The 27,628-nt window shown below is 60.6% G+C and overlaps 2 protein-coding genes across 8 annotated transcripts; one reads left to right on the top strand and one right to left on the bottom strand.

Annotated features, from left to right (window-relative positions):
* The first annotated feature begins 348 nt into the window (after positions 1–348).
* On the top strand, positions 349–24,948 carry ARAP3 (ArfGAP with RhoGAP domain, ankyrin repeat and PH domain 3). 7 transcript variants are annotated; one of them, XM_029998527.2, is made up of 36 exons: positions 349–1,519; positions 2,932–3,076; positions 4,624–4,830; positions 4,973–6,097; positions 6,748–6,809; positions 7,159–7,232; positions 7,472–7,542; positions 12,035–12,304; positions 12,562–12,631; positions 13,448–13,568; positions 13,789–13,976; positions 14,856–14,962; positions 15,069–15,268; positions 15,420–15,505; positions 15,678–15,860; positions 16,103–16,265; positions 16,591–16,722; positions 16,796–16,949; positions 17,109–17,211; positions 17,449–17,647; positions 17,736–17,799; positions 18,110–18,273; positions 18,430–18,642; positions 18,805–18,910; positions 19,452–19,599; positions 19,793–19,861; positions 20,156–20,230; positions 20,352–20,466; positions 20,623–20,751; positions 20,954–21,087; positions 21,245–21,327; positions 21,556–21,591; positions 22,368–22,431; positions 22,538–22,675; positions 23,010–23,048; positions 23,758–24,948. In XM_029998527.2, exons 4-36 carry the CDS (start codon positions 5,013–5,015, stop codon positions 24,322–24,324), a joined length of 5,412 nt encoding a protein of 1,803 aa, XP_029854387.1. In that variant the 5' UTR covers positions 349–1,519; positions 2,932–3,076; positions 4,624–4,830; positions 4,973–5,012; the 3' UTR covers positions 24,325–24,948. The 7 variants fall into 7 exon arrangements, with proteins under 7 accessions (XP_029854387.1, XP_029854390.1, XP_029854389.1 ...); XM_029998530.2 differs by lacking the exon at positions 349–1,519 and having other exon boundaries at positions 2,697–3,076; positions 23,758–23,832; positions 24,256–24,948; XM_029998529.2 differs by lacking the exon at positions 349–1,519 and having other exon boundaries at positions 2,697–3,076; positions 23,758–23,832; positions 24,039–24,948.
* On the bottom strand, positions 24,928–27,511 carry LOC115334436 (proteinase-activated receptor 3-like). The gene is given in 2 exon segments (XM_029998560.2): positions 24,928–26,271; positions 27,301–27,511. Coding segments are annotated over 2 exon segments (1,371 nt in total). The 3' UTR covers positions 24,928–25,111.
* Positions 27,512–27,628: the final 117 nt, after the last annotated feature.

Below are 27,628 nucleotides of genomic sequence, written 5' to 3'. Positions count from 1 at the left end.
CCACTCCTCCACGAAGCCCTCCCAGGGGCTCAGCTTTCTGCCATGCCCTGGCAAACCCTCCAGGCTCAGTCGCAACTGCACATTTCCAGCTGTCCAATGTGCCATTTGCCTTCTAGGTACGAGTCCTGACTGTCCCTCACCCTGTCCTGCTTCCAAGAGATGCTCCCACCATCACCACACACATTCCCCAGCACAATACAGTGTGGGTAGGGCTGAAGGTAGAGCAAAGGGTGCCCCAGGGTGCAGAAAAGGCTGATGGCTAGGGATGGATGGATGGATGAATGGATGAAGAAAGGAGGGAGGAAGGGACGGGGAAGTGAGGAAGGGAGGGGGGAAGGAAGAATGGGTGCATGGAGGAAGGGAAGGAAAAATGAATGGAGGGATGGAGGGAAGAATGGATGGGTAGATGGATGGATGAATAGATGGACGGGCAGCTGGGCGCATGGACCTTGAAAGACAGTGTCAGCATGGGTGCTGCCTGGAAAGGGGAAGGACTGCACAGGCCAATGTGCTGGAATGATCCAACCTTCACTTTGATCTTCGCTTCCTCCAGCCATTGCCAGCATCTGCATGAAGCCCAATCCCCCAGCCCAAGGCATGTTTTCTGATCTTGCCCATCTGCCTCCTCCAGGGACCAGGCAAGACCTTCTTGCTGTGCAAACCCATAGATACAGCAGGGCTCTGTGCCTTGGCCCAAGGAGGCTAGCATCTAAATATAGATTGCATCAGCAGATTGGCAGACACCAAATTGATCAAGCAGAGGCTCTGAAACCTGCGCTATAGAAAGGAAGCCCTCAGGAAATAACCTGGCCACAGCACACATGTCATGGCAGCCAGTGCCCTGCCGGTGCCCCAGCACTCTGCTGTGCCCTGCTCCCCTCCAACACAGCCCCATGCCAGCTGTTTGGCTCCAGGGTGGTCCCATGGCTAGGGGATGCCCTGGCTTGAGCTGTTCTCCTGGCTGGGTTCTTTGAAGGGGCAGTCCCCATTGGGAACTGGGTGCTGGGGCTCAGCAGAGGTGCTTGAGCAGGGGTTCCCCCCTGCCAGGGGAACCAAGCCCCAATCCTGGCACTTAGGTGACTGTGGAGGGAGAAAGGAGCAGGGGAGAAGGTTTTCTGCACCAAACTGGCCTGTCAGCAACCACCAGGATGTGGGTTGTGGTGGCTGGGCCCTGCTCTTGGTCATGCTGGGCCACCAGATGGGACTGAGACTTGCAACTCTGGGGGTGTCCAGTCCACCCTCAGACAATGTTTCCCTCCCCAGCAGTGCATCTCTGCCCTCCCAGCATGCAGAGAGGAGCACTGCTCCCAGCAATAGGTTATGAGGGTTCTATAGAGATGTTGCAGGGTGCCAAACAGCAGTGAGCCAGGATCTGGCCCCAAGCAGGAGTGTGCTTCACTGGTGCTAAGGCCTCCAGCATGGCAGGATGGAAATGATGGCACGCTGGCTGCCACCAACACTACCGGCACCCTTTGCTCTGCCCCTCCAGCCTCACACCGCAGACCTCAGCAACCTTCCCGTGAGCGGCAGTGCTTATATTTAGCCAAACAGCTTCCTCTAAAAGGCAGAGATGGGAGCCCAGTGGGATGGCATGGTCTACAGTACAGGGCCAGAGGGTCCCTGCACACCCTAAACGTCCCTGGGTACCCTGTCTCCACATCCCATCCACAGGGTGGTCCATGGGGCCACCCATGCTGTCCCCAGCCCCAGAGAGGCATCACCCCCCATCAGAGCAGTTGGCATGGAAGGGGGAGGAAGGCAAAAGCCGTGCCGGGCTCATGCTGATTTCTGCTTCTGCTTTGTAGGAGCGAGCCTGTGATAAGTAGAAACTGCCATTCCACACCTAGCTGCAGGCACAGAGACTTGTATGGAGTGACCCTCCCACACCATGGGCTCCCGCAGCTCCCAGCCCCCGGCCAGGGCTTTTGGGAGCATCATTGGGGCAGGGAAGGACCAGGCTCAGTAGGAGCAAGGGGGTCCCTAGGAAACTGGACCCTCACAGGGCAGGGAGCGGTTATCGGCTTTGCCATCAGGAACGGAGAAGGGCTGAAGGGTGTTGTGAGATATCAGCCTCACACATCCTTTATGTGGAAGGTTGAGTAACAGCAGAGACGGGCTAACTGCCAGCCCCACTGGGGCTCTTGCAAAAAATGTTGCATTAAAGGCAGCCAGGTTGGCCGGTAGTGAAAGCACAGGCTCCTTGCAGAAGAGAACCCCCCCTGATGTCCCCCTGCCACCCCAGTTCCCACTGCCATCCTGCCCCTCGGCTCACTCCACATCCCCCTCGTCGTGGGGCACCGGCAGTGGGATGGGGCGCTGCATCCCCGGCATCCCTGCAGCACGGGGCGGGGGGGTTGTGTTGCCGACATTCCCCTCATCAGCATGAACTGTTTAGTCTGTTTTCTCCAATTTGGCAGCACCTTCCCAGCACCTGCACCCTGCGCAGTCCCAGGACATGGTGGATATAGTGAATATCCCCTCTTGCCTGCAGCCAGAGGCAGAAACAGCAGCTAAAGCCAAATGCATCCTCAAACTTCAAAGATCCCCCTCGGCAGCTCAGCCTCAGGGGGTGGATCTCAGGGAAGCCTGGTGCCCCCATGGCAATGCCTGAATGAGGGCTCGTGGTGGGGAGCAGGACCCTTGCTGGGGAGGCGAGAGAAGGAGCATGAAGGGGTGAGCAGGGAGGGTGGGAGGCAGCCCCTGAAGGAGGGCAGAGCCTGGCCAAGGGGCAGAACACAGAGCAGCCAGGCCAGGGGCCAAGCGTGGGGCAGGGTCATGCCTGGGAAGGAGCAGGATGGGAGGGTGGAACAGGCATGGGGACCAGAGGGTTGGCCTGGAGGAGGGACCGGCACTGGGAGGCGTGGGCTGGGTGCTGCGAAGCCTGCCTGTACCCGCAGCAGTTCCTGCAGGGCTGCCTGCCCGTGCCTGCAGGCTAAGTCCTGTGCCCGGCGGGGACACCTTGACATCACCCTGGAGCCCAGAGCAGGACGGCCGTGGAGCCCGCAGCATCACTGCCACCGTACTGCTCTGCCAGAGCCGGCCCCGGGGGGCTGTGGACCACGCTGCAGGGCAAGAGGTGAGGGAGAACCCCGAGGGTGGCAGGGGAGGGATGGGACAGACTTGGGGAAAGGACCAGGACGGGGGCAGTCCATGCCCACTTCCAGCCCACTGCACCAGCTAGTCCACATGGGTTTGCAGGGACGGGGACGGTGTCCACCTCCCTGTGAAGCATCACTGCCCGCGGGCACAGCCAGACTGCCCCAAAGTGCCACACCACAGCCCAGTGCCCGGCACGGCCCCGCTGCCCACTGCCTGGGCACAGGGAGGTCTCGGGAGCCAGCTCCCTGCAGGAGGCTGCCTGCTGAAGCCCCAGGCAGGACAGGCAGCCGGCAAAGCTGGCCGCAGATCCCTCGGGCTGATACAGGCACAAGAAAGGAGGAAATTGCCCCATTTCAGCACCAGGCTGCTGGGCAGAAATGGGTACAGCCCTTTAACCCTGTGGCAGAGGCACCCAGCCCACACCGGTACGGGACATCACCCTCTACACCCCTCCTGCCCAGCCCTTTCTGTAGGTCCTACATCAACCCACAGCCTTCCAGCTGCAACGTCCCCATGCCCCGCTCCCCTTACCCTGCTCCCCCAGCTTCTCGCCCAGCTCCTGCCATGACTGCCCCTCCTCAATGCACGCCGGTGCGCAGCCGCTCGCCCCATGGGGAGCCCCCCGCGCACACACGTACGGGGTCGGGCTCGCACACCACGCACACCCCACACCCACGCGTGTCAGCAGAGGGCCCTGCTGTTTGTGCGTGCTTACTGACAGCATCTTCCCCCTCCACGTGCTCCCAGGGACACCGCTGCCTCCACAGCACACCAGCTTGCCCGCACTTCCCCATGCCACTCATGCAACCCTTGCCTGTGCAGGCAGCGGTGGGGAGCAGGCAGATGCCTGCGCAGGGGCGCGGGGGCTTGTGCGGCAAGGATCCTGGCCCTGCCGTCCCTCGGTGGGCCAGGACGCGGCTCCTGCGGGAGGGGGGGCAGGGGATGCGTGGGAGAGTGCAGGCAGCAGGAAGGAAGCCTGCGCCGAACAATAGAGGGAAATGGAGGAACTGGAAAAAGACCCAGTGGCAGCACAGTCAGCACAGATGGTTTAGTGTGGAGCAGCATGATTCATGGGAAAAAGGCCCTCAGCGCTCTGCAGAGAGCCTGCAGCTCTGTCCCGGGGCCGTGCCAGCAAATAATTTGGCGTTGGGGGTCCCTGGCGGAGTGGGACCTGGTGGGGGGGCACAGTGCTGAGCACGAGCCCTGGGCTGTGCCCCTCTGTCTCGAGCTGTGGGTGCTGGCAGCGGGGTGCGCAGGGGCCCGTCCTGGCTGGGGGTGGGTGGGAGGCGATCCCCCCTCTGCCTGCCCGTGAGTCATGCTGACCTCTCCCATGCCCTCGCCAGCAGTGAGAGAGAGAGATTATGGTCTGGCCCTTCCGGCCGCAGAGCCCTCCCCGAGCTGGCCGGCACAGGAGCTCATCCCCTGGGAGGGGCCCAGCTGCTCCCCCCGTTATCTGCCTCGGGCAGCCCCCTCCACCCGGACACCCCTGCCGGCTGCACCAGCTCTTGTCCTCCTCCCTCCCAGCCCCACACAGGGCAGAGCCCAGGATGCCCCAGCAGCCGGCATCTGCTGGACCACCCGCTCCCCTGTGAGCCCCCGGCCACTCGGTTCCTGTCTGAGCTCGGGTCACAGCCTTGCCGACAAAGCGGGGCCGGGATCCGGCAGCTCCGGGGAGGGGCGGAGAGGCTCGGAGCTGAGGAACAACAGGATGCCGGCTTCTTGAGCTGGGAGGTGAGCAACTCCGGGGAGAGCAGCGAGGTGGGGGGACCTTCAGGAGCATCCTGCGCTCCCACCCATGGGGTCTGTGCCCTTCACAGCAGCTGAACTCCCCCCCTTCATGCTGCCTCCTTACCCCCTTTCTCTCCTTCCACAGATGATGGGCTGAGCATCCGTCGCGGAGGCACCCCAGGGCCATGAGCTCTTTGTGCGGTCCTGACTCTGATATTGCAGACTGGCTGGCCACCATCCACTTGGAGAGGTACCGGGATGTCTTCAAGCAGCATGGGTACCATGTGGCCAGAGATGCCGCCTTGCTGGATGGCAACCACCTGCAGCAGATTGGCATCACTGCCACCGGGCATCGCAAAAGGATCCTGAACTTGGCGCAGCAGACACGGATGCTCAGTCAATTCCAGGGGGGACCCGCAGCAGGAGACGCCCATTTGCGAGCCAACGAGGTCCTGGATGCCCCCCAGGCAGGCAAGGATGCCATGAAAGCAGAGCTGGGAGGGGCTACTGATGCCTTTGGGACGCAACAGCACATCGCTGCGCCCGCCCAGGCATCGCCTCTAGAGAAGGACCCTGCTTCTCCCCTCCTGAAGCCAGTTCCCAAGCCGAGGACAGTTTTCCCTCGCTCAAAGCCAGAGCAGGGCTTACTGCCCGTGCCACCAGCACGTGCCACAGTGCCGGCACACAGCCCGGGTAGCGACAGGGAGCCTGCTGCCTTTGTGGTACTGGAGGGGTTTGTGCCAGGGGAGAGCTCCACGGATTTGGAGAGCCCGGAGCCCAGACCAGCATTGCCGGCTGGCCCAGGGGCTGCCGTGGCCATGGGCATGGGAGCATCCCGGCTGCGAGCGCGGGAGAGCGCTCGGGAGGAGACACGGCTCCCCCCAGCTCCGGATCATGGACAAACCCTGGCGGCATCGGAGAAATCCCCCCCGTCTGCCCCATGTGTCCCACCACGGCACAGCCACAGGGTCCCGGCAGCTAAGCCTAGCCCGGGCAGCGGGCCAGAGGGTCACCCCGTGTCCAGCCCTCCCCTGCCTGCTGCAGCTGCCCCAACCAGGAGAGATCCCTCACCGTGCCCCAGGGCAGCCTCGCAGCCGGGCTCAGGGCAGGGCAGGCTGGAGATGGTGTCCAACGTCATCTATGAAGGACTCGAGCCCCCATCAGCACCTACCGAGGACTCAGGAGAGGCGGATGGCCCCCAGGGTCAGGGTGTCGCTCAGCCCCCGGTTCTGTCCCTGCAAGAGCTGACCCAGCCGGACGACAAGCCTGAGTAAGCAGATGCTTCCCCTCACCCCAGGGAGCAGAGGGAGGGTGCAGAGCAGCCAGACCCGAGGATCCAGAGAGCCCCCCACCCCCGGGACCCCATCCCCAGCCTGGCCCTGCCTGCCTCTGGGTGCTGACAAAGCCCCTTTCGCTACCCTCCCCGTGCTTTCCCCAGGCTCTGCATGGAGCGGTCCTGCAGGGCAGCTGGGATCCCTCTTTGCTGACAGGGTGGCCCTGGGCCCCCGGGTGGCTCGTTCTCATTGGGGGAAGAAGCTGCTGCCCCTCCTTTGCCCCCCCAGGCAGCAGGGCTAGGGCTCCCCAGCATGGTGAGGGGGTGGCTGAGTGACGGCTCTGGGGCTGGCTCCTGCTGGGAGCAAGGTGGGAGATGTTAGAGGGTGGCGAGCTGGGATGGGAAATACCCAGCAACCCCAGGAGACACAGCCCAGCAGGTCCCAGGGTGGGGAGGAGAAGGGAGCAAGGAGAGCGCTGGGAGCAGGGAGGGGATGCTGCACATCCCAGGGGACAAAGCCGGGCTCAGCCCCAGTCAGGCACAGCCTCCAGCCCATGTAAGCCGGACAGGAAAACGAGGTGGAAAAACCCTGCAGGGTCCCACTTCATCCTGGCCGCAGCCACAGTAACCCCTCTCCTGTTTTCCAGCAGTCCCGGCTGGCCTGGTGGGGGCCTGCCCCCCATCCCGCAGAGACCCACCGGCAAGGCAGGTGAGAGCCCCCAGGGCACCGGTGCACAGTGGGGACTTCCCAGTGTCCCCAAGGAAGGGGGGGTGAGGAGGACACCCACACATCCCGCCTTTCCCCCAGGTCCTGCCCCACGCAGGGACCAGGGTGTCTGTGGGTCAACGCAGGGACCAGGGTGTCCATGGGTCAACGCAGGGCCCAGCCCCACATGTATTCAGGCCGGCATCTCTGTTATGCCAGACGCCCTGGATGTTGGGGTGTGCTGTGGTGGGCTCAGTGGGGGGGTCCCCCTCCAGGGTTGGCAGTCCTGGCTGGTCACTGCTCCGCAGCGGGCACTGCTGACTGCCTCTCCCTCCCGTGTCTCTGCCCACAGAGGTCGGCGAGCGGCCCATCAGCCCCTACAGCGAGACCATCTTTGGGCACGTAGCCCCATCCCGGGAGCAGAAGGTGAGAGGAAACTGTGGGGATGGTGGCTGTCCCCCGCCATCACTCTGCATCCCACCAGCGGCTGCAAAGTAGGGAGCTGCAGCTGGTGAGACCGTGCTGCCCGGCAGTGCCTGGCTGAGCATCGCTGCTGGGGTGGGAGACACAGGTTGAGACCCCGTGCAGTGGACCAGGCATGTTGAGGAGGTCTGGGATGGGAGAGGGCACAGAGGAGAGGAGATGTGACCAATCTCTCCTCCCAGGGTGTTGGCATCTCCTCCGATCAGAGCTACGAGGCAGTGTCTGAGCTGGACCTGGAGCGAGAAGCATGCAGGTAGGCATCATCTCCTCCAGGCTGCAGGGGCTTGGCTGAGCTTGGGGTCTGGGCTTTGCATGCCAGGGGGACAAGGGAAACACCCCTGGGGACAAACTGAGAAGTGGTGGGGGCTTTTGCCCCACTGTAGAGCCTATCAGGAGCACCTGGGATCAGGTCAGCAATCTCAAGCCAATGGGCTCAGAGATGAGAAGGAGCCGTGCTGGAGGATGGCCGGGGGGCGGGGGGCAATGCTTGCCAACAGATGCTCTCGGTGGGCAGCTGGGGCAGTGCCAGTGGCACTGGGCACCTGGACTCCAGGCGGAGCCTGTATTCGGCCACTGGGAACAGGGAAACACCACAGCGGACAGGGATTGCTCAGAAATGGGATGGCTCTGAGCTCCAGATAAAGGGATGTGCGACCTCCAAAGGCTCCAGCATCATCAGATTAGCATTTGCTGATCTGTCACACTGTGGTGGACAGTGAGATTGTGAGGAGCACCTTTAAAATGCTTTTGAAATGTACTTTCCATAACTCCTGATAGCATCTCAGAAAGAGGAAGGAAAGCTGCTCTTCCCATTTCGGATGGGGAGGGTTCCTTTTCCTGTGTTGCTTAGAGAGGAGGAGGCAAGCTGCAGCTCTGTGTCCTTCAGCTCTGCCCGTGGCCTTGCCGGCCAGTGCGTCCCCATGCCCTTGCCTTTCTGGCCCCAGTGTTGGTCGGTCCAGCCCATCTCCTGTTCTGGGTGTGAGTCACTGCAGTGTGGCCTGATCCAGTGTCACAGTCAGCCAGACATTGCAGCCAGATGAGAGCCAACACGGGCCATGGGTAGGGAACTGCAAATACCTGGGAACAGGAGTTTTGTAAACCGAAATACTGAAATCTGCTGTGGAGCCTCTGAACGAGCAGTTCAGAGCGGGGCTTGATGCTGGCCTGTGGGTCACAGTCTCCATCCAGCGGCTTCCAGGGAGCTGGGATTCAGAGCATCCCAAAAGCATCGGCCAGGTACTTGCAGCCCTGGACCCACCAAGGACTTTGCAGCCTGGTCTTGCTGCGAAGAGACAGGATGCGACCGTCAGCAGCATGTCAGAGGCAGCGGTTCACAGTTTTTCTCTCCCAGCCTGAGCACTAAGGTGGTTGGGGTGTGGGGAGTTGAACAAGAGACAGAAAAGCCTTTGAAGACTTTTTGCATTGTGCTCATGGACGCCGTTGCCCAGCTGCTCCAAAGCTTTCCTCCCCAGACTGGTACCACCAGTCCAACCGTGATCCCCCTGGAGCAGAGCAATGGGCTTCTGCTCGACCGCTGAGCCACTGCTAGCCAGCCCTGGCCCCTGCTGCTGCTTCTGTGGGACCTCCCGGTCCTCCTCTTCAACACTGGTGTTTCTCCAGTTCAGCCAGTTACTCATCCTGCTGACTGGCACCTGGTCACTGGGGACAACACAAGCATCTCCTGCAGCCCACCAACCCACTCATTATGGGAAATATTTCCCACTCCCAAACTTCAGAGAGGTCCTCCTGCCTCTTTGGCACAATATCTTCCTCCTACCTGAGATACCTCCTCTTGCTCTGTTCCGGGGGAGTTTTGCCCAGACCATGCTGCTCTCTGGCTTGGGGTCTGGGCAGTGAGTGTCAGTGTCAGAAATGGGTAAAGCCACCTTGGCCAGAAATGAGATATCCTCAGCAAAGAGGAAGAGGAATGCAAAGTTCCCCTTAAAACTGGGAGCTGGGTCTCTGAGGGTCCAGCAGAGCCTGGAGTGTAGGGTAGGATTTGCCCGCTCTGACGCTGAGCACTGTCATCCAAGCTGGTGATGCTCAGCTGCCTGAAATGCTGGTGCAGAGGACAGCATCTGCCCCACTTCAGGCATTAGTCTCAGCAGGAGAGAGATGGCGGCATAGCAGCACCCATGTCACCCCATGTAGCTCGGGGGACTGGGTCAGCGACTCGTCAGACATCATGGTGAGGATGGTGGACCCTGCCCTGGTTTGTACTGAGACCCACGATGAGATGATCCTCAGGCAGATACCTACCCAGACTGCTTCTCCCCACACCTCAAGGCATCTTCCCTGCAGGAAAAGAAACACTGGGAATAGTGTATCCTTGACAGCTTATTTCTTATCTCCCTATCTACCTTCAGGTGCCCACTCACAGGTTGATTGTCTGGCCCATGACCCTCAGCTGAAGTGACCAGATCCATCAGCAGCTCCTTGGTCCCCTCACCGCCAGCAGATCCCTTTCTTCCATCACCCATCCTCCATCTTCCACCAGCTCTCCCACATAAGCACTGACAGGCTGAGACTGCCCCAACTCGGTGCACCTGAGACATCACCCTCCAGGCGCAGCTGACCTGGAAACACCCTGTCCTTGCCCTGGGGACTCATTTGGCCCTAAGATTAGTTGCCTTCACTGCCTGACACCAGCTGAAAAAGGAGATGACTTGGCCTTTGCAGACTTGTTTCTTGGAGGCTTCCTCCACCAACCCTGTCCTCAAGGGCAGAGCTGGGACTTGGCCTGCGTCTTGGTGTGCTCCTGGGCTGCTGAGACACCCCACTCCAGCTGGGCCATGAGCTTTGCTCATCCCTCCTAGTTGCTGCTTTTCCTCCAGCTCTTCATGATTTCAGTGACTGTAAATCATGGCTCAGGAAGGGGCCATCATGGAACTTTCCCCCTTTTTCTCTTGCCCATTCAGCGGGTCTGTCTCCACTTGGCTCTGGCACTCAAGGCTGATGTTCACCTATGACATACAGAGTCCTCCAACCACCGTGCTCCCTGGCCAGTCCCTCCTGAAGAAGCTGGACACCGGGCTGGGAATCCAGCCAGATGAACAGCCCTGCCAAGGCTCTGTTATACTAATTATACAGCAATTTTCACTGTGCTCTGAGCCTCCAAGCCACCCATGGCCATTTCTTGTCTTTCTTGCGGACACTGGAGCCAAACAGGCCATTTTCCCTCTCCACCCACCTCCTCAGCCCCATACACCATCCCACTTCCCCGGAGCCGACCCCTAGCCTGGGTGGCTCCAGCCCAACATCCTCCCAGGCAGACTTCATGTCTTGCTTCTGTCCCACATGGTTCGGGGATATCTGATGTCCAACAGCCTCATAAGGTGCCTGTCCAGGGTCAAAGCACAGGTCCATGCACTGCCTTGGTGCCTACGATGAGGCAGTGCTCAAAACCAGGTGTTTGGAGCATTTATAATGAGGAGAGGTGTTTGCAATCATTCTCCTGCTCCAAAAGCATTTCTAGCACATGGACTTGTGCTGGAGGTGGTTTCTCATATTCAGTAACCCCCAGTGGGTTTCTCCTCCATAAATTTCTCCTACAACATCCCATGGTGAGGAGTCCCACAGGTCAGCCGCTCCTTTCCCATGTGGTTCTGCACCTTGCTTCTGCTGGCTTTATCTGATGTCACCCAGCTCCTGTGACTGAAGCAGTGGTGGCCAGGAGATGCCTTTCTGCCCTCCTCATGCTGCTCATGACTTCAGAAACCTGCCCCCATGACTCACCCTTTCCCCACTGGAGATCCCCAGCTTGTTCAGGTTCTCCACAGACAGAAGCTGTGACAGGGCTTGAACCATCTTTGTTGCCTTTCTTGGAGCCTTTTCTTCATCCTGGCACTGGATGCAACAAGTCACCCAGTGGCACAGGTGCTCTTGTGCTGGTGCTGAGGTGTCCTGGCTGCCGTGACCCTCTTCCTGCCTGTCACCACTGCACCTGGGCTGCTCCCTTGTGAGCTCCTGGGACCGTCAGACATTTTCCAGCACATTTCCTTTTCGGGGAGAGAAAAGCGTCTGGCTGAGAGGGCTGAGGGGAAGGGGCAGGCTTAGCAGTTTATTTTTATAATTTCCTTTTATTGTTATGGCTGGAGAGTCTCACCAGGCCTGGCTGAGGATTTTAGCATGGCTACCCAAGAAAAGGAGATGGATGCAGGAGATCCACTGGCCCATCTGTCCATCCCAATCCCTTTGCAAAACATTTCGTCTGGACGCAAGAGCAGGCGGGAGGGTGTTGTGGCAGAAGGACCTTCCCGGTGCCATGAACACTGGCGGTGTAGAGGGAGAGGGCAGGCTGAGACCCCTGGTGAGGAGGTAGCTGGGGCGGGTGTAGAGCAGGGAGCAGGATGTAGGACTGAGGAGCTGCCTGGCCTCAGTTTCCTGCCTGTGGAGGAATGAAGAGAGGAAGGAGGTGATGCCAGGGGTTTGAAGACGTGTGGTGGCCTGTGTGGTATTACCCAAGGTGGGAAAGCCCATTTTTCCAGCTAGCCGCAGCCTTGCCATCATGTAGGACTGGCTGAGCCTCGGGCTGTTGGTGGCCACGGGGTTCATGAGCGCAGAGCCTTTGTCCCACCCTGCTCATGGAGATGCAAACACCCACATCACCGGGTGCCCCGAGGAGTTCAGGATGGGGCCAGGAGCAGTGTGAGACATCCCCAGATGGGACGGCATTGACCAGGACCCTGCACAGTGAGCAGCTGTGCTGCCACAGCTGGGCTCCCTCACAGCCCCATTTCTCACAGGACAAGCAGCGAGTGCAGCAGCGAGGGAAGGAGCGAGGACGAGGAGACCCGGTCCCGGCTCATCGACCGCATCGTTCAGAATGACACAGAGGGGTACTCTACTGTGGAGGCACCACGGGCTGAGGGCACATCGTTCAGCCTGCCAGCCCATCTCTACCCGGACGAGGTCCTGGACGACCTCACCATCTCCCCTTACGCCAGCTTCACGTCGCTCTCTGAGCCCCGACCCACCATGCTTAGTGGCTGGCTGGACAAGCTCTCCCCACAAGGGTACGTGCCCACCCATGGAACAGTCCTCACAGGTAAAGCCCCCTTGGCCAAGACTAGTGAGGCGGGCACGCTGGTCACCATGCTACTTGGAGCAGCCAGACCTCCCCACAGAAGGAGGACGCTCTTGGGTGCCCCAGCTGTGCTGCAAGGGTGTCTGTGCAGCCACGCTTGGGAGAAGGGGGGGTCTGTGAGCAGATGTGGGGTCCTCAGGGGGATCATCCCCTTCCCAATAGCCCATTTTTCTGTCATCCCAATAGGAACTATGTCTTCCAGAGGCGCTACGTCCGTTTCGACGGGAAGAACCTGATGTACTTCAGCAGTGAGAAAGTATGAAGGGGCAGGATGCGGGCAGGGTGGGGAGGCTGCATTGTGCCACTTAAGCAGGGTGCCTTGACACCACATGAGCTGCCATATCCCCTTTGCCTCCCCTTGTCCTTCTGTAAGGAGCCAGCACTGCTTTACCATCACCAGGGTGGAGCAGCCGTGGCCCCTGTGCCTGGGAGGCTCTGAACACAGCCTTACTCCATAGGAAGCCCAGGGTAGCGAGGGTCCCTCTGTCAACAGGGAGCAGGCGAGGGGGGTCCTGCTGGCTCACAAGCCCTGCGGCAGACTGCAAAGGGGGGATTCTCTACCTGAATCCTCAGCTCCTGCTCAGCTCCTGGTGTCCCTCAGGCTGTGCTACGAGGGAGCACCCAGCTGAGCATCTGGGGGATGTGGAAGATGTGCTGCATTGGAGGAACTTTCTCGTTGTGGGCACTGGCACTGTGGGTTAGGTGCATGGGATGAGTCAACAACATTTTCCTGTCCCATGTCCTCTCGTCCTTCTGCGGGGGCTCTGCATGGCCCCGTTAAGCCTGCTGCAGGGTGCTGGTGGCTGCCATGCCACGTGGGGTGACAGGCACTGCTGCCCCAGTCCTGCAGCACAGCCAGCTGGGCTGACCCCACGTCAGTGGCACCCATGAAGAAACAGGTACCATGCATGGCCCTGGAGCAGCCACTATTGCAGGAGCTTGCAGGCGTCCCTGCCACCCCTATGGTTATGTCACTAGCATGCCTGGCAAGGCAGGTGCTGGGGTAGCTGGGTTATGGAGGTGCCCTGCAGGAAGGGCAAAGAAAGGTAACCTTGCCTGGGGGTTGTTCCAGGAGCCCTACCCCAAGGGGGTGATCCCGCTGTCCGTGATTGAGATGGCTCGCTCCACCAAGGACAACAAGTTCCAGGTCTTCACCAGCCACCGGATCTTTGTCTTCCGTGCCGAGAACGAGGGTAAGCGAAGACCCGGGCCAGGGCCCGCCAGTCTCCAAGGAACCGTCCCTGCCTCCCTCCTGCAGTCAGAGCATCCCGGAGGCAGCTCTCACCCCATCCCCAAAATATCCAGCCATGATGAGCGAGGGGACCTCTCCCCTGCCATGCCTGCTGGGTGCTCTGCTCCATGCCAGGCCTGTTGGGAAGGGCTCAGACCTGGTCCCTCATGCCTGGTTCCCAGCCCAGAGGAATGAGTGGTGCTCCACGCTGCAGAAGAAGGTGACGGACCAACGCCTGGTGGGGTCCAGGCCCCGGCCCACCAACACTGCTCACTGCCAGAAGTCAGGCATCCTGGAGCTGAAGGGCCAGAAGTCCAAGGTGTTCGCAGCCCTGAGCCTGCCCGAGATGTGGCTGTACAAGAGCGAGCAGGTTCGTGGCTGGACCAGGCACCCCGCTTGGCACAGAGGGCTGTGCCAATGGTGGAAAGGATGAGAGCGATGGAGGGAGCTTAGCCAGGGCCTGTGCCAAAGGGAGAGCAGAGAGGAAAAGGACGGGCAGGAGAAAGGGAGCTGGAGATCCTGCACAGGGCAGCAGTCATGGGAGCCTGGGCTTGGAGATGCAGCAGGTACCAGAAGTGGACCCCCCCTCCCAATCTCCTTGCTATCACCAAATTATCTTCATCTCTGCCAGGCACTTAGGTCTTAGTTGCACCAAAGCATCCCAATCCATCACAGGACAGGTGGATCAATGACCATGAAATCACCAGCAAACATACCTGCTGCAACATGAGCTTGCCCCACAGGAGGCAGGAGGTCTCTGCTGGCCTGCCGCACCCTGCCTGCTGCCCACAGAACTCCCCACCTCCTTCCTGATGAATTTTCTCAGCACGTCTGTTTTTTTTCCAGTCACCTTGTTTCCAGTTTGCCTGGCGTACACTAAACAGCATCAAGCCTCTGTGGTTTTTGCTGAAGTTGATATTTGCTTTATGAGTGTGCCTGACTCAGTGTGGACTCAAAAGCCCAAAATACAGGGACTTGAATGGTCAAGTTTCAGGGGCTGTAGGCAGAACTTGCCTTTCATTTTAAGGCATAATGTATTTGCAGGATGCTTTATGTCAGCCCACAAGATGGCTGAGAGATGTGGTAGGGTACCAGGTCTGGCTTGTCCAGGCAAAGCAGGAGTGGGATGCTGGGAGTGCTGGACACAGCTCCCTAGCTCCAGCCCTAGTATCACGGGCATGTCTGGGGTGGTGTGTCCACCACGGCCACAGTGCTGCAGAGCCAACACCAGTGTCACTCTGAATTGCAGTTCTTTAAAATGGGCATTGGCATCTGCTTGATTGAGATGCGCGGCTCCACCATCCGCGAAGCCAAGAACCGCAGCTTCGAGCTCATCACCCCCTTCAAAATATTCAGGTATCCCAGGCATCCAGGTGGAATGAGGTGGGGGGAGCAGCCAGGTGCTGGACCCAGGTGCTGGTTGCTCCAGGCCCCTGAGTTTTGGCTGTGCCGGTGCTCATAGCTTTGTGGCGGAGTCGGAGCGGGAGAAGCGGGAGTGGATGGAGGCCCTGCAGGAGGCCATAGCTGAGATGCTCTATGACTACGAGGTGGCAGAGAAGATCTGGTCCAACAAAGCCAACAAATACTGTGCGGACTGCTGGGCTCAAAGTCCTGACTGGGCATCCATCAACCTGTGCGTGGTCATCTGCAAGCAGTGTGCAGGCCAGTATATCTCCCTGGGGGCACATGGGGGTCCCAGCGGGTGTGGGCTGGGCCTGGTGGGCAGGCAGGGTGCTGGCTGGGGTATAAGTACAACTTGGGTACCAGTTGCCCTGGCAGAATCAAGGGGTGCTCACTCTCCTGCTCCCCGCAGGGCAGCATCGCAGCCTGGGCTCCAACATTTCCAAGGTGCAGAGTCTGAAGCTTGACACCAGCGTCTGGTCCAATGAAATTGTACAGGTAGAGGCACTCGGGATGGGGTGCTGGGACTGACATGTCATGCTCAGGGGCCAGGCTGCTTCTCTGGACAGGGCAGCAGTCCCACGGTATCCCCCAGGATGCAGGGACATGGAGCATCCTGCTCCTCCTGGCTGGCCCTGGTGCTTGCCATGATCATGGGACTCTCCTGCAGCTCTTCATTGTGCTGGGAAATGATCGAGCCAACCGGTTTTGGGCAGCTCACCTCCCTACTGCTGAGGCTCTCTACCCAGATGCCAGCGCCGAGCAGAGACGGGACTTCATCTCCCGCAAGTACCGAGAGGGACGGTACCGCCTGCCCCATCCCCATTACGCCACTCAGGAGGACGTGCTCCAGGTAGGGGCCACCTCAGGGTGCAGGCAGGATGCTGGGGTGCTGGGAACCATCCCAGAGCTCTGTGTCTGAAATGCCAACACCTCCTGCTTGGCTGCGTGCACCCGCACCCTTGTGCCAGGCACTTCTGGGGGCTCAGGTAGGAGGTTGTGCTCTGCTTTGGCTGCCTTCGAGCACCCCTGGCAGGAGGCTGGGGGTCTCTGTGAGCCGGGACGTGATCCCTACAGGCACCTGTCTCATCCCAGGCACTGTGCACTGCGGTGGCAGGACCAGCCCTGCTCAAGACCATCCTGCAGTTCTTCTCGTCCTCGGAGGCTGGGCTGACGGCTGACCCTGCCGCCTGCGAGGTGGCCCCAGGGGCCGACCCTTGGTGGCGACCAGAAAGCAAAAGGCCCAGGAACCATTCAGGTAACGAGGACCCTTGAGCCCCATCTGGCTGTGATGGGGAGGCTTCCTCCTTGCCACTGCCCCTGCGCCCCACAGCACGCCCCAAGGCTGGGGACAGCCAAGGCATCAGGTGCTGTGGCTCCCTGGGGGAATCTGCCTGCCCCACTACACCCCTCTTTTGGGATGGGGAAAGGCAGGGGGTTCGTCTGGAACCCCTTTTCAGGGAACCCCATGCCTGGCACACCTCCTTGCCTACGCCTGCATGAGTGGGGTCTCCCTGCCCCTCCAGTACCCACGCTTTGGTGGGTGCCTGCTTCCACCCCGCTCTCAGCACTGCTTCCCACAGGGAGCGCCCGCACACAGGAACTGGGTCCGGAGGGCGTCTACAATGAGATCACGCAGCCGGTGACACACAGCGGGTATCTGTACCGGGCCACAGCCCCCCACAAGCTCCCAGGTGCCAAGAAGAGCAAAGAGGGTAAGCGTGGGGAGTGTGGGAGGGCAGCCAGTGGGGTGCCCACCCCGGTGCCGCTGATCCCCCTGTCCCGCAGACTTCCAGCGCACATGGTGCTCCCTGGAGAGAGCCCTGCTCTTCTTCGAGTCAGAGAAATGCACTGAGCCTCTGGGCCACATTGAGAGCACGGACCTCATCTCCCTGGGCGTGAGCAGAGCCCAGGCACTCACCAGCCCTGGCCCCACCGAAAGGTACCCCCAGCTGTGCCCCCACTGCATGCCCAGAGAGCCTGTGGGCATGCAGAGAGCAGGGACAGGCACTGTTCCCTGCTTGGTACAATGCTCTGGTCTAGTTCTGGGTGCAGGTTCGGGGTAGGGGGCTGCCCTGACGGGCTGGTTCGTCTTCTGCAGGTTTCGCTTCACCCTTGAGCTCTTCCTCACTGGGGAAAAAGTGCACCAGCTGGGAACTGACGGGCCTGAGACGCTGCAAGCCTGGGCCAGTGCTATTGGCAAGGTAAGCCAGCCCCAGCCCTGGCATCCCATGCCACTGGTGGGTCCCTGGACTCTGTCCCCTCTTCCCCATTGTGATTCCTCCCAGCTCCCCACGCTCTTCATCCTCTATGGCAAGCACCGTCCTTCCCTTTGCAGGGGGTCCCATCCTCCCTACTGACCTGCTGCCATCTTCGTGGGGGTCTGCGCTCGGGGGCCGAGCCCTGTCTTTACCCGGCTTATCTCTTGCTCTGTCCCACAGTGGTTCACGCCTGTGAGCTGTCACTGCCTGCTGGGCTACGAGTTCCAGCGTGTGGGCCAGCTGCGCTACAAGTGCATGCTCAACCCTGAGCGGTGGCAGCAGGCCTTCTTCATCCTGCAGAAAGCCCACCTCTTCATCTGCCCCACCGAGGATGACGGGGCTGAGGACAGCATCAACCTCCGGCGGCTGCAGGAGCTCAGTGAGTGCCATGCTGCAGCCAGGGACAGGCGCCATGTGGTGGGTGGCCATGCATGGCTCTGACCCCTCTACTTCTCACCCCAATGCAGGTGTGGTTCCCCCCATGGAGACCCCAGAGAAGAAGGAGCTACTGATCCTGGTGGAGATGGGGAGGTGCGTCCTGGTCACAGGAACGATGGGGAACAAACAAAGCAACCTCAGCAGGCTGCCTGGGGCAAAGACACTCATGCATGGGTCGGTGCTGGTCCTAAACCCGCGGTAGGGATGCTACTGGGACAGCAGGGCTGTGGCCAAGGAGCTTACAGACATCACCCCAGCCTCGGGTCTCTCACCAGGGTAGTACGTCCCTCGGCTCAGCCTGGCTGTGCCCGTCCCAGAGCCAGGCTGTGCGTACAGGCAGAAGGGGATAACCTGTACCCGCCAGCAACCTTAATTCCCTCTTTTCTGCCCTTGTTGTTCTCAGGACATTTTACCTCCAGGGCTTGTCACGGGCGGACTCGGCAGCATGGTACACCGACATCCAGGCATCGGCAGGGGGCCGGGGTAACGCGCTGCGGGACCAGCAGCTGAGCCGGGGGGACATCCCCATCATCGTGGACAGCTGCATCGCCTTCATCACGCAGTACGGTGAGCCCAGTGCAGTGGCGGCACGGGCAGAGCATCCTCTGACACACATGGGGTGGCCAACGGGTCCAGGCAGGAGGCACTGCTCTCAGGGCACCAACACCGCTGAGGATTCTCTGGGCAGGATTGGGCCCCCATGACCCCATGTCCCTGCCCCAGGGTTGCGGCATGAGGGGATTTACCGCAAGAACGGGGCCAAGTCCCGGATCAAGGTACTGATGGAGGAGTTTCGGCGGGATGCCCGCAATGTCAAGCTGCGCATCAACGACAATTTCATCGAGGACGTCACCGATGTGCTGAAGAGGTTCTTCCGTGAGCTGGAAGACCCTGTCTTCACCCTGGAGCTGCACCCACACTGGAAGGAGGCTGCAGGTACCTCCTTCAGCTGACCATTGGTCCCACTCTGGGCTGCCTGCCAGGGACCCCTGGGGCCAGTGTCCCTCGGGGCAGGGTCCTGGGGCCAGCCCTGGTGCCATGTCAGCTCTGTATCTGTTGGATTCAGCAATGGTCCATGACTTGTTTTCCTCCCTCCAGAAATCTCCTCAAAACCCCAGCGCCTGGAGAGGTACAAGGACCTCATTCATCGCCTGCCTCGCCTCAACCACAAGACCCTGGCTGCGCTCATCGGGCATCTCTACCGGTCAGTCAGCCATCTCCCTGCAGGGTCCCCTGGTCCAGCTGGGGTCCCCAAAGCCAGCCAGCAGCATGGGGTCTCCCTGCTGCCCAGGGAATGCTGGCTCCCATCCCTGTGAGCCAGGAAGAGCCCAGTGCCTGTGCCCTGCCCCACCAGCCTCCCAGCTGGTGCTGGGGTGTGCTGGAGCATGCTACTCTGGGATATCTCAAATGTTCCCAAAGTCATCCTGCGGCAAGGGGGAGAGACAGGAGGTTTGGAAGTAGGGGATAGCCCCTGTAGGATGTAAACATCACCCGGTGCCCAAAAAAGAGGGAAAAAACAAATTCCCATCCCTGAATCGGAGTATGAGGTGGGGCTGTTGTCTGGTTTGATGGCAGCTGGAAGTCCTCAAAACAGGAACTGCCCAGCTTGAAGTTGCCACTGCTGTGGAGCTGGGGAAAACCAGGCTATTTTTCAGGAGAGGTTGTATGAGGCAGAGGAGGGTGGCTGGGGCTGAAACCCCATCCAGAGTGGAACCAGCCCCTCACCTCTATCCTCCTTTTCCCAGGGTGCAGAAATGTGCGGACCTCAACCAGATGAGCACCAAAAACCTGTCACTGCTCTTTGCACCCAGCCTCTTCCAGACTGATGGCAAAGGGGAGCACGAGGTCAAGGTGATGGAAGACCTCATTGACAACTATGTCAGCATCTTCAACGTAAGCTCCCTGCAGGGCCCTTGCCAGACCCCTCCATGCTGGCTCTGTCCGTCTCCCCTTGTATCCACCCATACTGCCCACCTCTGCCTCCCCCTGCATCCCTCCGTCCTGGCCATGTGTCCTCAAGCCATATCGAGCTCCACATTGACTCCATGTGTCTCCCTTCTCACCCTGTGCACCTTTCCTCCGGCAGATTGATGAGGACCAGGTATCCCAGATGGATCTGGAGAACAGTCTGATCACTACCTGGAAGGACACCCAGGTACTAAGGATGTTGCTTGCCAGCCCCGATCACGTCAGGGACCCCCAGGCTGGTGGGACTGCCTGGAGGATGGGGGCACTTCCAGCTGCCCACCCTGGGTCCCCACTGTCCTACACCAGATATTTGGGGAAGGACCTTCCCCCACTTGTCTCTCCTTCACGCATCACCTTGAGGCTCTTGCCCAGGGGACAAGCAGCCCCTGCTCCCTGGGACACCATCGCCAGCCCCTGGGGAGAGGGGATGCACACAGCACCCATGCCAGCATGGCACCAATGCCACCTACTCTTCCCCCAGCTCTCACAGGCAGGGGACCTCATCATCGAGGTTTACCTGGAGCAGAAGCTGCCCGACTGCTGTGTCACCCTGAAGGTGAGTCCCAAAGAAGGGCCGTGCTGGAGGAAGCGAAGAGGGATGCAGGCTTCTTGTGCAGCCTGTCCCTGGGACCCATCCTGCCACCATCCACTGCAGTTCCCCATGTGTCTGGCCCCAGGTGTCCCCCACAATGACAGCAGAGGAGCTCACCAACCAGGTGCTGGAGATGCGCAACGTGGCGGCCAGCCTGGACATCTGGCTGACCTTTGAGGCCCTGGAGAACGGGGAGCTGGGTGAGTATGGTGGGAATGGCATGGGGGATGCTTTTAGCATGGCTGGGCTGGTGAGATGTGTGGAGTACTGGGGGGTGGCTTGCTACCAATGGCAGGAGGAACTGGGACTGGCACAGGGAAGGGGACACAGCGGTGAGAGTGTCCCTGCCTCCCCAGAGCGGCCCCTGCACCCCAAGGAGAAGGTGCTGGAGCAAGCTTTGCAGTGGTGCAAGCTCCCAGAGCCCAGCGCTGCATACCTGCTGGTGAGGAAGGTCCCCATTGGCGAGGGGAGTTGTCTCTTCACAGGTAAGGCAATCACAAAGGGTCCCAGCCCCTAGGGGTGTCCCCAGAGGGGGACAGCTCTGCCTGGTCTTCCCCTTGCCCTGGCCACCACCCTGCAGCCATCAGGGGCACATCCCTGAGACCCGCAGTGGGATCGCCCTGCAATACCCCAGCCACCCTCACATGCTCCCAGTCCCCCTGACCCCCATCTCCCCACACTGGGCAGGCATCAAGCGTGAGACCCCCAAGTGTGGGCTGCTGAAATGCCGTGAGGAGCCCCCCAAGCTGCTGGGGAACAAGTTTCAGGAGCGCTACTTCGTCATCCGGGACCGGAGGCTGCTGCTGCTCAAGGAGAAGAGGGTACAAAGGGGATGCTGTGGGGTGGGACCTGCATCCCAAGGGCAGGAAGAGAGGCAGGGAGGGGGAGCCTGGGGACGCTGGTGGCATGGTGGTGGCTGTCCTCCTGGCAGGGAGGCTGGCACCAAGCTGGGCTGACCCAATGGATCTCCTTCCCCAGAGTGCCAAGCCAGAGCGGGAGTGGCCCCTGGATGCAGCCAAGGTTTACATGGGCATTAGGAAGAAGCTGAAGCCACCAGCCCAGTAAGTGGGACCTTCCCTGGCCATGGCCCTGGGGCATACATCCCTCAGTCCCTGCACCCAGCACATGAACCCAGCCACTGGGGGCACGCCAAGCCCCACCAGGACCCAAAGCCATGACAAGCCTGGGCCCGTGGGGCGAGCTCAGCTCCCTGCCCCACTGCCCACAGACCTTGAGCTGTGTCTGAGCTTGGCAGTGCTGCCCCACAGCCTGTCTGTTCTTTTCACCAGGTGGGGTTTCACACTGACCCTGGACAAGCAGCAGCTGTGAGTATCTGCCCCTGCCGTCCTGGGGCTGGGGGCATGTTGAGATCTGTCCCCAGTTTTAGTGGGAGTGGGACAGCCAGGGGCAGTGCTACAGGGTCCTGGGGGTCAGGGCAGAGCTGGTGCCTGGGAAGAGCACTTGAGGGACAGAGTGGTGGGGCCACATGCTCCCTGACACAAGGTAGGGGCCGGGGTCAATCCATCTCCATACCACTCACCCTTCCTACCTCTCCATCCGCACCAGCACCCCTGGGAGATGTGTCTTCCAAGCATGCAGCACCAGGCTCCAGAGGGACCTGCCCACCCTGCCCAGGTGTCTGTGTTACCTGCATGGCTGTGCTGCTTGCCAGCCTTCACGAACACTGCTCTGTGTCCCCACGCACCCAATACCAGGTGCTCCTGTACCCTGTACTGAGCTGGGCTCCCTGCCCCAGCCTCCCTGGCACCACTGGGTGGCCAGGCACACCCGTGTATCCTGCTGATCCTGTCCCCATTTTCCTGATGCTGCCAATGCTGGGGCAGCTGCTGAGCACGTCGCCTGCCCCCAACATGGGGCTGAGATGTTCTTCTAAGGGCAGCAAGGGCAGCTGAGCCAAGGTGCCTCATGGGTACCCAACGAACTCTTGCCTTGCCCTGAAGCAGCAATGTGGGCATGCAGACAGTTTCAGTTACACTCTCTGGGTGTAGTTGTGACTGACAGCCCCAGGCTCACAGGCAAGGTGACAAGAGGATATGGGCCCCACTGCTCCCTGGCAGCTTCTCAGCTGACTTCTCTGCAGGTACCTGGTGTGCTCAGGACAGGCTGAGCTGTGGGACTGGACCACCAGCATCCTCAAGGCTCAGGTGGGTGCAGGCTGGCCATGCCAACCGGCTGGGCTGGGCTGGGACAGGAGGGGGCTGGCAGGGCAGCCCAGCATGACCCCCCTCCCTGCCCTGTCCTTGTGCACAGCACGATGACCTGCGCCCCGTGATCATGCGCCGGCGCTCCTCCTCAGACCTCGCCAAGCAGAAGTTCGGCACCATGCCGCTGGTGCCCCTGCACGGGGACAGCACCGACACCACCATGCTCTCCGCCAACCAGACCCTGGTAAAGCCCCCACAGCTACCCCTGCCCACAGGTTCTCCTGCACCCACCCAGGTCCATGCACCCACCCTGAGACCATGCACCCACCCCTGGGCCCTGGAGGTGGGTGCATGCCGCCTGGCACCAATGGATGCTTTGGGTGTGTGTCCCTGTGCTCGGCGGTGTGTGTGCGTGCTGCATGCTGTGCTCGTGTCCGTGGCAGCTTTTTGTGCATGCAGGGCCCTGTGAGGGCACATGGGGTGCTGCGCCCCACTACCCGTCCTCTGCCTGCCGAGGCATCCGTGACCCTGCTCCGCACTGTCATGTGCTTATCTCTGCCCGTCTCCTCTGTTTCTAGCGCCGCCTGCACACGCGAAGGACTTTGTCCATGTTCTTTGTAAGTACCCACATCGTGGAGCACATCTGTTGCTGGCTTTGCACCGTGCCTCCTGGCTACGGCAGCAAAGGTTCACCCGCAGCGTCCCGCCTGCACTAGGAGACATGCCCAGGCCATCTTGCCAGTGCTGTGTGGCAGAGGAGGGAGTGCCCATTGCTCTGGGTGTCCCATACCCAGGGATGGGGGTCCCTGCATGGTCCTGGTGTGTGCAAGCAAGACCACAACAGTCCAGCCCAGTTTCCAGACCCTCTCCCATTGGGCGCATATTGCCCAGAGGGGATCAACATAAGAAATGCAAGGAAATAGTTTTGGGTCCTCCTCGCCGTCAGGTTATTTCTGCAGGGTCCACCTGGCTGGACCTCACCTCACCTGGCTTTGTACTCTGCATGGGCACCCATCTGCCCTTCCCGCCCCAGACCATGTCTGCCAAGGGATGCTGGGCTGGTGCCACAGCCTGGTAGCATGCACCATGCCTCGGCAGGGACCAAAATGCTCACCCTCCATCAGTGATGGGGGAAGAAAGGGCAACGGTGCCTGAGACAAAAGACCTGATGGAGCGTGGGTCCCCTGCAGGCATCAGCCCCACGGGAAGGGGGCAAGGCTCCCTGGGCAGCTCCCGAGTGCAGGGAGGGCAAGGTGAGGGGGGATGAGGGGTATAGCTGAGTGGTGCGGACAGTGCCCCTCACCCTGACCACCTGCCCTCCCCCAGCCCATGAAGATGCACCAGGACTCCCTGGAGGAGCAGCAGGAGAAGGAGGTGGACGCCGATCCTGTCTATGAGGAGGTGGGCAACTTCCCCGAACTGGCCACACTGGACCTGGGGCAGGGGCTGCTGGCAGACCTGTCGGCCGTGCCCCCTGTGGACAGGTCCAAGAAGCCAGCTCCGTTCCCTGAGCAGCCCCCGGCCACAGCGCTGCGCTCCTCATTGCCCGCCAGCCCAGCCCAGAGGGTGGCGGGTCCCCCCGTCACCAAAGCCCTATCCCTTGAAAGGGGTTTGAACCTGGAGAGCGACAAAGCTCCAGCCCAGGGGCTCAGACCCACCAAAACGGCCTCTCTGGAGAGGAACATGGAGCCTTCCCTGGCACTGGCTGGGGACTGGGAGCAGGCAACCACACCAGGGAGCAGTCCCAGTGTGGAGACTTCCCTGGAGATCCCCAAGAAGAGGAACATGCAGTCTCCCTCACCTATCAACAACAAACTCATCCAGGAGCTCAGCAGCGTCATCCTCAGGAAGAACGAGGGCCAGCCACCGGAGCCAGGCCAGCCAGTGACGTGACCTGCCATGCCGAAGGGGTGGCCACCAACCCGGGGGTCAAGTTGTGCCCAGCGGCAGTGACAATGGATACCCCACGCTCCCACATCATGGAGTCCACACCTTCCTCCTCCTCCTGACCCTGGAGATGGGCTGGAAGCAGGGACTGGTGAGGACCAGGGGACTAGTGGGGACCAGGATGCTGATCTGTGGTACTCCCTCTTGGGAGGGCTGGGGATGTTGCCACATGTGCTCTTGCTCATGGGTGGCACGTCTGTCATCGGGCCCAGCGCCGAGGGAAGCAAGTAACAGGGAAAATAAAAGCAGAAATATGGTGCCTGCACATTTCAGCAGCATGGCACGCTGTCAGGCAGGGGGGTATGCAGTGCCTGCCAGCATAGGGGAACACAGCATGATGTCCCCTCTACAGCACTGGGTCCGTGGGACAGGGTCAGGACTCCCAAGCCATCCCCCATTTCCCTTCTTGCATTTACTGTGGCATATTTTGGGTGGGGGTCAACAGAAGCAGGGCTGGCCGTGTGTGCCCAGCACGTAGTCCTGGCGATGGAGGACAGCTCCTGCTCAGCTGGGGTATTTATACCTGTTCCTTCCACCAGCAGGGAGAAATAAAGGTTTATTTGTACTCTGGAGGGTTTTGTCACTGCAGGAGGAGTGGTGAGGGATGCCAGGGTCTGGCAGGCGGGAAGATGGGGGTGCCAGAGCCAGGCACCCAGCCGGGGGACCCATGGGATGGGGGCAGTGCCAGCGGCATCAGAGGAACTGCAAAACTGGGGCAAAGTCCTGGTGAACCTCAGATCCAGGGTGGGATTTTCTGCCCAAGTCTTCTGCCAGCCTGGGACAGCACGGCACTTTGTGTTGGGCACCAAGCTGCAGGATCCCCCCTCTCTGGGGCAGGGGAACACAGCCCAGTACCCCCTAGCTCTACCTGCAGCTGGCTTTGCTTGCTGGACCTCAGGGGCAAGGCTGCCTTCTCCAAGACCCTCCCTACCAAGGTCTTGAGCCCCCCCAGGCAGCAGCTGCCTGCATCCCAGACTCAGCCCTGAAAATTCTGGGAGACATAAAAGTAAACAAAGGGATTGAAGCAGTTGTTGAAGGCACTGAGCACCAGGGCCAGGGCGTACCAGATGTAGGTGACTTTGGTGCACCCTGTGGGCTCCAGCACGTAGTGGATGAAGAGCAGCACATTGCTGGGGGTGAAGCAGAGGTTGAAGACCAGGAGGACCAGGGCCAGGACATGCACCACCTGCCCATAGCATCTCCCCTTGGCCAGCAGCCATGCCAGGATGCAGCTGTAGGAGATGGTCATGAGCACGAAGGGCAAGCCAAAGCCCAGCCCCACTAGGGAGAGGAAATAGTAGTTAAGGAACACTTTCTTATCCTTTCCTAGGACATTGTGGCACATTGTGATGTTCAGGCTCAAGATATGATTTGTCTGGGGGTGCAAAAGCAGAGGGCTCATGCCCAGCCCCACCGCCAGTCAGATGCCCACACAGACGCCCACCTTGCCCCACGTCCAACTGGAGCCCTTCCACAGGAACGGGTGGACCACAGAAATGTAGCGCTCCAGGCCAATGCAGTCGAGGAAGAAGATGGAGCTGTACATGTGCCCATAGAAGAAGGCCACTGTGGTGTGGCACAGGTAGTCCCCAAAGAGCCAGTGATTGCCCAAGAGGTGGTAGGAGATCTTGAAGGGGAGCAGGAGGACAAAGAGCAGGTCAGCACTGGCCAGGTTGAGCAGGAAGATGGTGCTGGAACATCTCCTGAAGTTGGTCACCAGGACCCAGCAGGCCAGAGTGTTGGCCAGCAGCACCACGAGCAGGACCACAGAGTAGAGGGCAGGGAGGAGACAGGTGGTGAGGGTGCTGTTGAGAAAAGCTTCCACAGAGGCACTGGGGCACGTTGTTTCTTCTTGGGGAGTGAGGCAGATCAAGACTTGCCCTTTGTCAGGCACTGTGGGGGACACAAGGCATCAGGCTCAGCAGAGACCCCCCCCCCTCCCACTGCCCCTTCCCACTCAGGACCACGCAGAAGATGTCACCCCTCCCTGCAGAGCCGCCAGCAAATGCACGAGCTGGCGTCTCCCTGCCCCATGGCAGGGGCAGCTCAGGACACAGAATCCCTTAACATCCTGCCACCCTCACCATGAGGAGCCATGCCGCATCCTGCGCTACGCCGCTCGCCTGGCAGTGCCACTCCAGCGGTGCCAGCCCAGCTGGGCACCCTGCCCGCAGCCCAGACAGGCTCTGCTCCTGCGCGCCGCTGTGGGGACGCACGGCTCCGCTGACGTTCCTCTTCCTACCGAGCCCAGCACAATTGGTCCCCTGCAACCCCATGGGATCAAAAGGGCAGACAGGAAACCCACGCCAGGATGGGAGACGTTGTCCCACCAGGGCTCCCGCCTCCTCCTCCTCCTGGCCAGCCTCCCAGCTCGGCCCCCGGCCACAGCTGGGGCTGCGCATGCCTCCCCGTCTTCCTGTGGTCAGAGGCTTTTCACTGCATGCTCAGAACAAAAGTGAAGAACAGGAAGGTCCCAGGACACCAGACAAACAACTCCTGATCAAATCCTTTTTCTGGCTTGCTCAGAAAACACAGCCAGGCTTTGCTCCCCTGCATGTCACCCCTGGCTCCAAAAGCTCTATCCAGGTCATCCCCAGGACACCTGGCCCAGGGGGCCCCAGTTACATCCAACAGGTTTCCTGCAACCTCTGCCACCTCTCCGCATCCAGGGGACAGGGGAAATTCAGGATACGAGAGCAGTAACCTGATTTTTGCTGCCAAAAGGGGAAGGGGTGGCAGGGTTTCAGGTCTTCACTTAGGTTTTCAATGTGGACACTCAGGGAAGGCAGCAGAGCAGTGCCCTGAGCTTTCACTATGACACCCAGCTATCCCCTCCAAGTATTCCAGGACACCATATCTGGGTATCCCAGTGAGGCCTCCCTGCCCTGCTCCATCACCCCCCAGACCCACCAAGGCACTTACTTGGGGAGAATTGGATGGCAGAGCCAAGCCAGGTGCAGCTGAGCAGGAGGGTGATGCAAAGACAGCAGCCGGGACATCTCTGCAGGGTGGCCTCTGCGCAAGCTGGGTCCGCACAAATGCCACAGGCACGGCTGGTCCCACTGTGCGTCACCGTGGCAGGACAGGCACTAGCCCCCTCCCTGCTGGCACCCTTCCTCTTTCTCCTCCTCATCGTGCCTGTGTCCTGCCCACGTCCCCATGGTGCGAGCGGCCAGACGGGAGGTGGGGAGCACAAGATGACCACTAGCTGCCACCACCACCGAGCACCTGGGGGACATCATTGAGGCCA

Source organism: Aquila chrysaetos, chromosome 22 (genome assembly GCF_900496995.4).
Source record: "Aquila chrysaetos chrysaetos chromosome 22, bAquChr1.4, whole genome shotgun sequence".
NCBI lineage: Eukaryota > Metazoa > Chordata > Aves > Accipitriformes > Accipitridae > Aquila > Aquila chrysaetos.
The sequence above is the reverse complement of the archived record's forward strand: the minus strand, read 5'-3'. Positions and strand labels throughout refer to the sequence as shown.